This window comes from Sitophilus oryzae, unplaced genomic scaffold, assembly GCF_002938485.1.
Source record: "Sitophilus oryzae breed Bouriz unplaced genomic scaffold, Soryzae_2.0 scaffold_1297_pilon_pilon, whole genome shotgun sequence".
Taxonomy (NCBI): domain Eukaryota; kingdom Metazoa; phylum Arthropoda; class Insecta; order Coleoptera; family Curculionidae; genus Sitophilus; species Sitophilus oryzae.
In genome coordinates this window covers 8,857,028-8,870,683 of record NW_022145945.1, presented here as the reverse complement: position 1 = coordinate 8,870,683, position 13,656 = coordinate 8,857,028, and the positions used below count along the sequence as shown (strand labels likewise).

Sequence of the window (13,656 nt, the reverse complement as noted above, 5' to 3'; positions counted from 1 at the left end):
CCTCCCCTACTCTCGCGTTAAATGTATATACGGGAGCTATTATTATATAAAAAACGATATAACATTCTACCACTTTATGATCAATTATTTTTATCGTTAAATTTTCAAGCATAATTTCATTAACACAAAAAATATTTATTTATTAATATAAATATCACCTACAGACATTCCGATAAATATTACAAAAAGGGAAATTATTAAATTCTAAATAAAACCTCGATTTCGAAGTTGCCTCGCTGACGCCACTTCAAAAAGCCAATGAGAGTTAGGGAACCAATGAGAGCAATGACAATGAGAGTTTACTGTGTTCAAATTTGACAGCTCTTTGAATTTTGTACAAATGTCATTGATTCTTTGAAGTGGCGTTAGCGACACAATGTAGGTTCTGAGAACGAAGCTTGAAGAAAACGAAATAGGCTTTCAAACATTTAACTGTTATCTGACAATGACAGTTAAATGCCATTTTTCCTCAAAGTAGATTGGGTTTTCTGGCATTTTTTAGGATGTTCTGTCGAAATTATCCCTTTTTTAAAGGCCGGACTAGCTAAAACTTATTAAATGCGTGAAATAGAAAAAAATCTACTGTAAATGACAATTTCTTTGATTTGAGAGAAAATTAGTTTTTGAAATACCTTAAGCATTTCCTTATTTTTTTATTGAAAAATAATGATTATATTCAGTGGATAGGAAACATAAATAATTAATATGTTAAGACATGATTTTTTAACGCTAAACCAACAATAGGTATTTCAATAAATAAAAGTTCTAGCAAATGTATTTCTATGATTGCTATATTATGATTTTTGTTTAAACGAAATCTATAACAAAATTGAATAACATTCTCATAAAATTGCTAACATTTACTTTCTTAATTTAACAGAATTTCCAGGTAAACATGGTCATTTATAACCATGTTTACTTATAACAAAAAAAAATGAACAATAAAATGGTTATTTATAACATTAGGACTTATATTTAATTCTAGAATATCTAGAATATAAAACAGAGTGATGGCAGAATGTAGAATGTAACTGTTAGTCTGGTTTTACAGAAAAAGGATTGGGTGTTGTTAACACGAAGATTTTTTTTTCCTTTCTACACTTTGTGTAGGTTTACATGCATCTGTAATGCGTTGTCCGTTATTGATTTTGTGCAATTTTATTGGTTTATTTCAAAAATAACAGTTCAAACTTCAATATGATTGGAGTGACGGAACGACGGATCATTACTGATACATATAAATTCACCTTTAGACAATATTCAGACTCTAAAAAATATATGAAATATTATTAGAAATGAAGTGACAAACAACTGTCACTGTCAAACATACCACACCATATATCTATGGGCCCCGTTGTTCTGACACTTCAAAGAACCAATAAGAGTTGTACTAAATTCAAATTTGACAGCCGTTTGAATTTTGTACACAACAGTTCTCTCTCTCTGAGAACGAGATTTTATAGACTATACCGGGTGCGTCTCAAAAGTGGCTTACCCCTATAACTTTTTTATTTTTTCAAAATAAAAAAACGAGATTAGACACATGTCTAATCTCGTTGATGTATATGACATAAATTAGCATTGATTGACGTATTCAATTACTTTCGGTCACTTCCTGTTTCACCGGAAATGACTACAACTTTTGATTTTTAAATGGCACCTTCGATATTTTTTACTTTATGCGATAGATAATGTTTGAATATAATAACATATCATATGTCAACTTTTGACACTCTCGATTAAAAAAAATCGTATTTTAAATTTCAATCTGGACCATAAACATTAAAATCACTATTTTTTAATCAAGGAGCAGTGGAAAAATAGATTTGACCATCTAATGTTTTCATGTCTTGTCCTGGCCAGTTAAAAAATGCTCAAATCGTATTTTTAATCATATATCAAGTTTTTCAAATGGAACGAGGGTGGCTCATTTAGCATTTTTTACGAATTTGATACCACACACTTGATATTTCAAGTCAAAATATCGTTATGAACCGCATGTTACAATTCTAAATAAACCATATGCGAAAATGTCAAAAGTTGACATCCCATATGTCATTCTATTTGGAGTGTCATTTTCTATCGAATAAAGTAAAAAAATGCCGAGGGTGCCATTTAAAAATAAAAAGTTGTAGTCATTTCCGGTGAAACAGGAAGTGACCGAAAACAATTGTATACGCCAATAAATCCTAATTTATGTCATATACTAACATACCAAATCTCGTTTTTTTATGTGAATAAATAAAAAAGTTATAGGGATGAGCTACTTTTGAGACGCACCCGGTATACCGACTTGCTGGACAGCCTATGATTATGAAATAAAACATCTAAAATATGATAGGGATTTAAAATATGAAATTTTACTTTTGAATTAAAATGACAGGAATAACTGTCATTGCACGTCATATTTAAATTTAACTGAATTTATAGTTGTCATTGCAATATATAAATTTAGCAGACTAAATACTGTATGTTTCTAGTTCAAAATTTTATGACGTTTGTCATTTAAGTATTGATTTTGACGATTATTTGTTTTTTATAATGACATAGAGATCGACACAGCTGAATTTATTTTTATTGTCAACTGTCATTTAAAAAAGCAATGAATCAAATGAATGCCGGCTTATTAAGAACTGTTACGAACAGAGTATAAGGTTTTTAAATTTATCCAAATCCGTTTTTTAAGATAATTTCGTAAACATCAGAAAATATTAGCAATTCGTTGCGTACCAAATATGTATAAAGTACCTAGCTCGTGTTTTCCGCGAATCACGGCCTGTTTTTTAATCAACCTTGAACTAGCGCCACGCGAAATTTTCGCAACATTTAAATTTTAAATCGCGCTTGGTACGAAGGTCCACGTCCCCGGTCTAGTTACCCATGGCGCAAACTACCACTCACCTCCATCATCCATTCGGCCACGATTTTCCTCATGGCCGGCGTGATTTCCGGCTGCACGGAGGCGAAGCTCCTCGGACAGGGCAACGCGTAGCGATCTTCCGCTTTGAGCAAGTTCCTCAACACCCTGTCGTGCAGGAGGGCCGGGTCCCTAAGGGCTCGGAGGTCGGTCTGGCTTGATTGTTCACAGCACAGCAACACGTTCATATTTGCGCGTCTAGCGCCCGAATTTTCGATTAGAATTAGTGCGGTAATTCGGTACTCTTGCTCCTCCACCCTGTATATTAGCGGCGGGCTTATGTTAAGCTCTTGTTTTGGTGCCGGTGGGTTCTATGTTTTGAATTTGTCACGAAGTACTACTGCACCGCACGCATGTAGTTTCGCAACTGGTCGACCGGCTGATCTGATGTGAAGTACGGCCGGTACGGAATTTCGGAACGGCTGAGACGTTCCCCGCGTTGCCAAGTTTCTGTATTTCTCCTCGTAATACGTAAAAATCAACCTGAAATAAATTCTGGTCGCAACGAATATGTAAATAGTTGTAAAAATAATTTTTTTCCATAGCATCTGTTAAAATTGCCTTATATATCTATCAAAAATAGTAGATAAAATGATAAAATAGTACTTTAACCGCAAGGGTGGATTAAATGATACTTTAACAGCGAGAATAGGTTAAAAACTATTTGTTTTCGCACGTTTTTTAATTGCTTCCATTTTTGAAAATTTTTGAATTCCTTAAGTTATTCGGGATTTAAATGGAAGTAGTTTGGATATGGCGTTTGTCACCTCAACCTGAATATCTGTTGGTAATTTACTTATTTCGTTTTGAGCCATTTCTGACTGCAATTCAATCAGCAATCGACACGAAAGAGAATTAAAAAATATTGACTCAAAACCGACAACTAAAGAGACAGCTTTATTTATTTGTCAAATTACATAGAAACTAACGCCAACCCAGCACAATATTTTTTTCACTCGTAATAAATTCCTTGAAATAATAATTTCTGAATATTTTTTAAAACGTAACTCGCTATGAAAAAAAATATTGTTTTATACACGACGATAAAATTGCATTATCGTCTCCCGAAATTAATTCACTGGCGATTTCATGGCTCGTGAATTAATCTTTTCGGTCGATGATAAAAATACCATTTTATCGTCTTGCATAAAAATAACTATTAACTATCAGTTACTTATCAATCTTACATTTAATTTTCCATTTTTTTTTAGTTAAATGTTAATTTGGTTTTTTAATTAAATTTGGCCCATTGGACTACGACATACAAAAAACTTCTTAATCTAAGAAAAACAATCAACATTATTTGTAACTGTCACCAGGGGTGGATGGGCCATATGGGAAAACGGGAAAATTCCCGGTGGGTCGATGGAAAGATGGGCCGGTGGGCCGGTCCCGATCAGAGCTCAAAAAACATTGGATTAGCAAAAATTAAATGGTTAATCTTCTAACTAAAGTGACATAAGATTCTTAGTGATCCATAACTAAGTAATCCATTTTCATCAGTATAATCGTCAGTTGCTTTTTAACATAAACACCAATTTGTAAAATAACTAATGTAAAATGTCTTTCTCTGGGACACTTGTTTTTGTTTGAAAATGTTTATTATACAAGGCGAGTCTATAAGTGCAAATATTTTCAGGACTCGTAGATCTCAATAAAATAAACATAATATATTCTCTTTACCGAGTTTCAAATAAGTCCAATCGATGTTATTAAAGTCTGGAAATTTAAAAAAAATAGATTTATTTTTAAAAAAATTTGAGCCACCTCAATTTTTCGGTATTTGCGTCTCTTTTAGTGCCGTATTATCAGAGGTTAAGAAACTATACCGTGGGAGAGAAAATTTGCGGTGGACAGGAAGTTCTAAAAAGTTTTCTAAAATATATGGGAAAATTTTAAAAAAAATGCTCGATTTTTAACATCTTTTTTGCAAAAAAACTCATAGACGTGCTCTTGGGGTCGAAATATACCACCCCTGAAAATATTTGCACTTAATTAAGATCTACACCCTGTATAGTTTACCGACTATTCTTTTATTAATAACTAATAAATATGACTGACTGGCAGCAAAAAAAAAAAAAGAATGAATAGCATTAGGTAAATTTAAATAGTCTCGATCTAAATGTATACTAAGAATACGGTAGCGTAGATTGACAACTGGGGGCCTCGGTGCAATATTTTTCGAGCTTCCCTTTGTAAAACGATAGACGAATTTGACGCGAATTCTGCGGTTGACGGAGAAAACATATCTATGCTTGGCTTGAATTGGGGACGGACTAAAAGCCAAGTCTGAGAACTGAAAGCCAAGTCTAAATTGTTGTTTAAAATGTTGCTAAAATGAATTTGCTAAAAATTACTGAGACAGCAGAGAAGACTTAAATAAGGTTTAAACTAGATTAGATAATAAAACATTAATATGTCTCGAAAATCAAAATATTCTTATTATGGACTGTAACATAGCAATACATCAGAACACATTTATATCCACTGCCTAGGTATTGCCTAGGTTTTTTCCTTTGAGTCATGGCATTATCATACAAGATGCCAAATGTAGAAAAGTATAGATAAAAAGTTTCGTGATAAGAACTATATAATAACTTTAAAAATGCTGCAGTTTTAATGGCGACCGCGGTTCATTCAGTTAAGAACACGAGGAGGCTGCTGCTGTAGCAGAAAAGAGAGAATTTCTTTCTACAATGTGTAGAATATAGTATATACCCGAAAAGCTAAAAATAATGTATTTCACAGAGGATTGGGTCAGCTGAACTGAATGAATCAGGAAGTCTTAAAGTTTCTCAAAATCGTGACTCAAAATCGTAGCCTATTCAAGATCAAATTACCGTTATCGATAATGGAAATAAAGCGGTAGAATCCTGTAAAACTGAGCCATTTTGTAGTAAAATTTCAGATGTCCGACCTAGTATTGGTCTTTACGAAAATTTTGATTAAGACAATTTAATTATTTTTTAAAACCGGAGGTAAAAGAGCTTTTTCGCACGAGCGAAAAACACCCTTACTTATAATATTCATAAATAAAATATGTTTCTTTGTTATGATCATTTTGTTTTGTGGATTTGAGCCGGTTGCCTGTTTTTCCCGGGCCGGTTTCCACTTCCCCATCCACCCCTGACTGTCACTGCAACAAGTCAAATTCAAAAGACTTAAATCTTAAAGCTTCATTCAGAACTTTTAGTGGAATAAATTAGTAATATCAATTACCGTAGTAGTTTATTTCTGTAAGCAGGGGCGCATATACAGGGAGGGGTAATGGGGGTAATTACCCTCCCATAAAGAGATTTGTAAATAAGAAAATGTGGTATAAAATAAAATTGACACAAAAATAATAATTTAATACCATTCTTAATAGAAAATCCAGTCCAATCCAAGTGTATTTTTTTCCATATTCACAATAGGTACTTTTCAGCGAAAATTTAATTTAAATGTAGTACTTTATTTAAATATTGCCACTACCCTCCCAAACTTAATCTCTAGATGCGCCACTGTCTGTAAGCATTCAGAACGTTAAAATTAGTGGTAGGAATTTTCAATTAGGGGAAAGTGGAATTAGTGGAAAGTGGAATTAGTGGAAAGTTAACAAACTTTTTAACTTTTGCACTAATTACAGGCTTGGCGCATTCTCCGCCGGTGCTGCCACCATCGAAAAATATCGTAGACAACTAGTATATACAAATGACAAATACACGGGTTTAAATAGCGAGTATACGAAAAAAGAAGACTTGAAGACTTGAAAATGACATATACTGTCGAAACGTCGTCATAAAAATAAATGAACAAAATCTAGTAACATCTTTGCAACCCCAACGACCTAAAGCCAAGAATAAAAAAAGAAAAAATTCTGTAGTAATCTACGTTCAAGAGACTTGAAAAGACATATACTGTCGAAACGTCGTCATAAAAATAAATGAACAAAATCTAGTAACATCTTTGCAACCCCAACGACCTAAAGGCAAGAATAAAAAGGAAAAAAAAGTATACGAAAAATTTATTATATAATTATTCTAAAAGTCGTGTTAGGAAGTATAATTTGTGAAAATTCTAAAAATAAAAAAGTAAATATTTTGATATCTTCAAAATGTCTAACCGGTATTATAATTTACTAATCCAGCTAAAAAACCTTTTAAGATCGCGCACACTATATCTACACGGACCAGTACGGACCAGCACAGCACAAACCTGCATCCTGCATGACGTCGCACACTTTACCGCCACAGACCAGCAACATAAGCGAGAGTTTCGAAAAAAGTACAGTTGTCAAGGCTCAACTACTAGAGCGTGCAACATAGAAGTATTGAAAATGAGTAGTTCAGACGAAGAAATTATTATTTTAGCCATGTTGTGTGAAGAAGAGGAGGAAGAGAAGGAAGCTAAGAAAAAAAGAAGATTTTGGGTTCACCCTATAAATCAAAAGAGAAAGCAATATGGCGAATTTCATTATTTGTTTCCTGAATTAAAAAGATTCGAAGAAAAGTTTTTCCAATATTTTCGAATGTCACAAATCAAATTTGATTATTTTTTTTTTGCTATCGACTCCCATATTGCATCTTTTCTTTCTTGGTCTCTATATATAAAATGCTTGGCTCGTATAGCACAGCTCTGGATTTTTTTTAATTTTAGAATTTAGAATGAGTGGGAGGGGGGTTAATCACTTCGACCTTACAGATCCATTGTGTCCCCCTTTCTTGAATCATAACTCATCATACAGTCCCAGGGCTTTGACAAAAGCCAGTATCTGGGACGGTTTTATAGAGGGTAGTTCTCCATCTCCAATATCAGTCGTACCAAAATTCATGGCACGAATGGTTGTCGTCTCGGCGCACTCAGTGATGAGGTGTACTGGTGTTTCACCATCTTCCCCACAGAATCTGCATTCGCCGTTTCTTCTTAGTTTCAATCTACTGAGGTGTTCATTGAGGAGACAGTGTCCTGTTAAAAACCCCGTGACAATCCGAAGATTGTTCTTACTCAGACCCAGGAAGATCTGTGATTTTTCTTGATCATAAGCCCTCAGAAACTTCTTCGAGACAGCTCTGGATACTTTTGTACCAGTAAAATAAGCTTTTCTTCATTCATATTTAAAACGATTTAAATGTTCGAACAAAAATAAACGAAATCTAACCTACATCATGCGACTTGAGCCAGCTAGCGTACTCGAAATACTGACGAACCCTTCAATATTTGCATGTTTGTGGAGGTGTGCTGGTTCGCCGGTGCGCACATTAGGTCGGACCAGCACGACCAGGCATAAATATTGCCGGTCATATTTGTCCCTGACCGACACGACCTGTTTTGACGGTCGTGGCTTGTGGCAGTACGTGCTGGTACTGGTCTAGTGTGCTCTACTCTATTAGATAACACGGTCACCTTCACGGGTAGATTTTACTGGTCTGGTCCGTGCTGGTCCGTGTAGGTATAGTGTGCGCGATCTTTTAAGATGAGTTCAACTATGGTATACGAGCATAAGTTGTAATCACCGGTTTTGCTAGAGGGGCATAATTGGGGCTATGTCGGTTATAACGAAATTTTTTAAAGGTACATAATTATAAGTTTAGAAGATGTTCATAAAACATTTAATCACTAGTTGATTAAAAAAAGTATACCATTAATATTGCAAATTATATTTTATCCTCTCATAGTATATGTCTATTTAATTTTTTGATTATGTAACGAGCACTTTGTTTACTCACTTGTGTTGGTCGAACAGCTTGAATCCATTTTTGCCTTTGATCAAATCGGTGTGAGAAACTACGAAGCTATAAAAAGTTTTTTCGGGAGAGTTGAATATCTGGGAAAGTTGAGTTATTGAATGTTATTGCACCCAACAACGCCCTAATTATGCTCTTTTTTAGGCATTAATATTTTTTTTTCATAAGTCTTTGACTGATCATTTTCATTTTCATTCATGTCATTTTCATAAATACTTGAATCAATATAATGTAATTTTAGTCATTTTTATGACGTAAGTCAATATTTTTGAATTAAATCATGAAGATCTGCGAGTTAAGTCGACAAAATATCAAATCCAAATAATTACAATCTTGTCAAGACAGACAAAATTCAATTTAAATGCCTATTTTAAAATTTCTTATATTACCAATTTTGCTGATATTCTTATATTACCTGTATTATTAATTTATTGTAGGTAAATGAGATCATGAGGCTAATACCCATTGGCGTAACTACAGGTGTGCCCGGGGTGCCGGGCCCCTCCCAGGTACTGCTGGGCACCCTCCAGATAAATCTTGAATTTTGACTGCTCGGTGACTATTGGCTAAATATTAATTTTTGTTTGCTTGCGATGTAATAAAAATTATTTTTTCTATTTTTATTTGTTAATATTATTTTTCTGCGTACAAAAAATGTGTGCTAGTTTTTATTTTTGTACAAAATTTGTAGGTATTTAAGTAATCTACGGAAACACGGGTTGATATAACCAAGTCTATCAAATTTATTGATAGAGATTCATGTAAACGTTTTATTCAAAAAATGTATTTATTTTTAATGATATTATTCTTCATTTTTTTTAAACAATATCCCTAGGCCCCCCTTGGATCCTACCCTAGACCCCTCCATGATGAATTGCTAGTTACGGTAATGCTAATACCACATAAAATAAAACGGTTCATTTTCATAAAAACTCCAAACACAAAAATATGTATTTTTTATAAAATTTAACCGATTTTGTCGTACCATACAGGCTTAGATGTCATCAAATACATGTCCATTAAAAAGTGGTGATATGTTTTGATCACTATGTAATATGTCGATGGCATAAGCTAAGGGCTGGAGGTTTGTAAAGTGTACTCTTCAATATATTCAAAATCAATTTCTTTCGTTCATCTTTCGGGGTACATAATGGAGTCGGGGATTCACTTGAATTTGTATTGAGTATTGTTTATTTATCTGTTGTTTAAAAAGTTTAAAAAGAAATGCTGCTATTAAAAATTTATCAAAAAAATATATAAAAATCAGTCTTTTCTAAAAATACTTAAGTTCATTTTTTGTGTATAACTTATAAATATTACAAATAAAAATAAATAAATAATAATAATACTAAATATAGAACAAACAAGTATTATTATTATTCATGACTGTGAAATATGAAAGGTAGTTTTAAGGTCAGGCAACTCAACAAACAAGCTCGAAGTCTTTTCAAGTATACCTTATACCACAGAATATCTAGCTACGTAGCTAGATATTCTGTGCTTATACCCTTCTTATACCTAATATGTGTCTTTTCATACTAGGAAAGGGTACTAACGAGAAAACAGAAACAAAATATATATAATAACAGTAATTTTCATAAGAAGTTAGTTAAGACTTTTATTTCTAGGACCAGTTGCCCCCATAAAATCTATCATCAGGGCATAGCACAAATTTAGTACTATATCATTATTTAACTTCTACAAAAATATCGGCTATATCTGCATATTTTTTATATTTCTCTATCTATTCTTATTCTCTATTTATCTTTCATCTAAAACGGTATAGAAATTTGGAAACGAATGAACGGGGTTAACCATTTTAGAACAAGGAATTTTTTATGAAGAATGCATTTTTATGGTTAATAATAAGTAAGTTTTTCTTCTTATAAAGACATTCCGGAGACATACTGTGGATAGAGCTTTTTTGAACATGAGTTTTATTGGAATTGTTTTATACAGGGTTCGACAATAGTGCGTCGGAGCTGTAGCTCCTAGAATAAAAAACTTGAGAATTTTGTTTAAGTGCAAACTTAAAGTATGTACTAGGATGTATTTCGGGAAAATATTTTAACTTCTATAGGGTGGTTCAAAGAAGTGTGAGTGGATTGGGATGATTTTTTTTTAAATGGAACACTCTGTATATTATTGCATTTTTGGCTTCCTTTTAGATCACTTTAAATAATCCTAAGACATGAGTAAATATATTTCGATAATTTCAGAGATATTATTAAATAAAAATTATATATTTTCAGCCTCTCTTAAAAAAAAATATTAATAATACAAGAACTGTCCTGAAATCAAAACTATATTAAGTATTCACTTTAGATGTCTGTACTTACTTTGCTATAAATATGGAAATCGTAAATCATACAGGATGTTCAAAATTCTACGCCAAACTTTATAAAATATAAAATCATTTTTCTTCGTTTTTTTAAATGGAACACCCTGTATTTTATTTTTTCAATAGATGGATAATAATTAAAAAATGAACATTTTTTGTTTTTAGAGTATTTCAAAATTTTTAACAGTTTCGCAGATATTCGCGGTTTTCATATGGCACAGTAAATTTTTATCAAAGCCACCCACTGATTTTTCTATCGTATTTTACCATTGAAAGCGTCATATGACCAGGGCCGGCGGAAGGACCGGGCGACCTAGGCGACCGCCCTGGGCGCCAAATGTGAGGGGCGCCACGCCAGCAACTAAAATATTTAAAAAAAAATTGTTTGTGGTATTTTACTTATAACTGAAAAGCTATCAATTTTTTGTAAATAACTCTTCCTTTCTATAATTCTTGTTTTTATAAATTTTCTCTAAACAATAAACTGTTTTGGGTCAAGAGCCAGCAAAATTGACAGTTTTAGACTGACCGCTCAAAATTGCACTTTGTCTTACTACCCACACCCTTTATTTGTTAATGGCTGATCTGCCCTAAAATTATATGAAACAAATATTCAATTCGCAAGAAGCTAAATAGAATCCCGATATCATTATAAAAAAAAAGCTTGTAAGTTTGCCTCATTAATTTATTAGCAGTAGTGGGAAAAATATCATTCTTTTGGTGATTTTGATTGTTCTGGATTGAAGATGTAGTAATACATAGTAAATGGTAGCAGAATCGTAGAAATTTCTCATTAAAGCAAGACAAATGAATGCATTTCAAATATCAAACACTGGCTGATCCTCATTTTGAAGCCGACAAAACTGTATCTGATCATACCTATACTGATTCTGCACGAAATGATTGATTGTGAAAAAGAAAAGAAGTTTTTCTTAAATTCTTATAGAAAAATAATGCAATTGCTTGCAACTAAATAATAATGTTTTCAAAGATCACTTATACTTATCATTTATATACCGGGTGCGTCTGAAAACTGGCTGACACTTATAACTTGTTTATTTTTTCAGATGAAAAAACGAGATTTGGTATGTTAGTATACGACATAAATTAGGATTAATTGACGTATATTCAATTGTTTTTGATCACTTCCTCTTTCACCGGAAATTAATAAAACTTGATTTTTAAATGTCAACCTCGGTATATTTCTACTTTATGCGATAGAAAATGACAATCTGAATAGAATGACATATCATATGTCAACTTTTGACATTTTCGCATAATATGGTTTATTTGAAATTGTAACATACGGTACATAACGACAATTTGACTCGAAATATCAAGTGTTTGGTACAAAATTATTCGTAATTTTTTTTTTTCTTCAAATATGCAAATGAGCACATATGCAAATATGTAAATGAGCACTTGTTCCATTTAAAAAAATTGACATAGGATTAAAAATACGATTTGGGTATTTTTAACCCACCAGGACAAGACACGAAAAACATTAGACGATCAAATCTATTTTTCCAAGGCTCCTTGTTTAAAAATTAGTGTTTTTAACACAGCCATGGCACTCTAGATTGAAATTTAAAATACAATTTTTTAGTTAATAATAATTTATGTCATATACTAACATACCAAATTCCGTTTTTTATCTAAAAAATTAAAATAGTTATAAGGGTGAGTCACTTTCAAGATGCACCCGGTATAGAAAAAACAACAACGGCGGACTAAGATTGAACGAAGAGAAGAATTTTGAAGTACCTTTAAGTGAATTTTTATTGTTAAAGTAGCATAAATATACTTAGTTGTTATGTTAACATGTTACCTATGGGGGGGGTAGGTAGGGTATTCGGCCGGTCTCAATATTTCGCTTCCGCCGGCCCTGCATATGACATAATACGGCGTGTATCTGCAAAACTATTAAAAATTTTGAAATACTTTAAATACAAAAAATGTTTAATTTTTAACTCTCCATCTATTAAAAAAATAATATACAGGGTGTTCCATTAAAAAAAAAACAAAGAAAAAATATTTTATATTTTAGAAAGTTTGACGTAGAATATTGAACATCCTGTATGATTTACGATTACTATTTATATAGTAAAGTAAGAACAGATCATCTGAAGTAAATACGTAATATAGTTTTGATTTCAGAACAGCTCTTGTATTTTTTTAAGAAGGGCTAAAAAATATACATTTTAAATTTATTTTTTAATATCTCTGAAACTATCGAAATATATTTACTCTTATATTAGGATTATGTAAAGTGATCTGAAAGGAAGCCAAAAATGCAATAATATACAGGGTGTTCCACTTAAAAAAATCATCCAGATCCACCCATACTTTTTTGAGCCGTCCTGTAGAAGTTAAAATATTTTCCTGAAATACATTCTGGTACATAACGTTAAGTTAGCACTTAAACAAAATTCTCAATTTTTATTCTAGGAGCTACAGATTCCCGACGCACTATTGCCGGACCCTGTATATGCCAGTTTAGAGAATAATGACCCTATAAAAACATGAGTTTCTAAATAAATTTTCATGAAGTAAAATTCACAAGCCTAAAAATTCATAAATTATTAACACAATACAAATAAGCTGTATATTATCACCTACTTAATAAGATCCAATATACAGGGTGCTACAAATTCGATGTACGAGCATTGGTATCT

General features: G+C 32.4%; 1 protein-coding gene across 1 annotated transcript in view; it reads right to left on the bottom strand.

Annotated features, from left to right (window-relative positions):
• Nucleotides 1-3,306, bottom strand: part of LOC115874712 (G1/S-specific cyclin-D2-like) — a 98,055-nt gene extending 94,749 nt beyond the window's left edge. Inside the window, exon 1 of the mRNA XM_030889956.1 lies at nt 2,902-3,306. Coding sequence (XP_030745816.1) covers nt 2,902-3,105 — 204 coding nt within the window. The 5' untranslated portion in view covers nt 3,106-3,306. The remainder of the gene's footprint in view (nt 1-2,901) is intronic.
• Between the last annotated feature and the right edge of the window lie 10,350 nt (nt 3,307-13,656).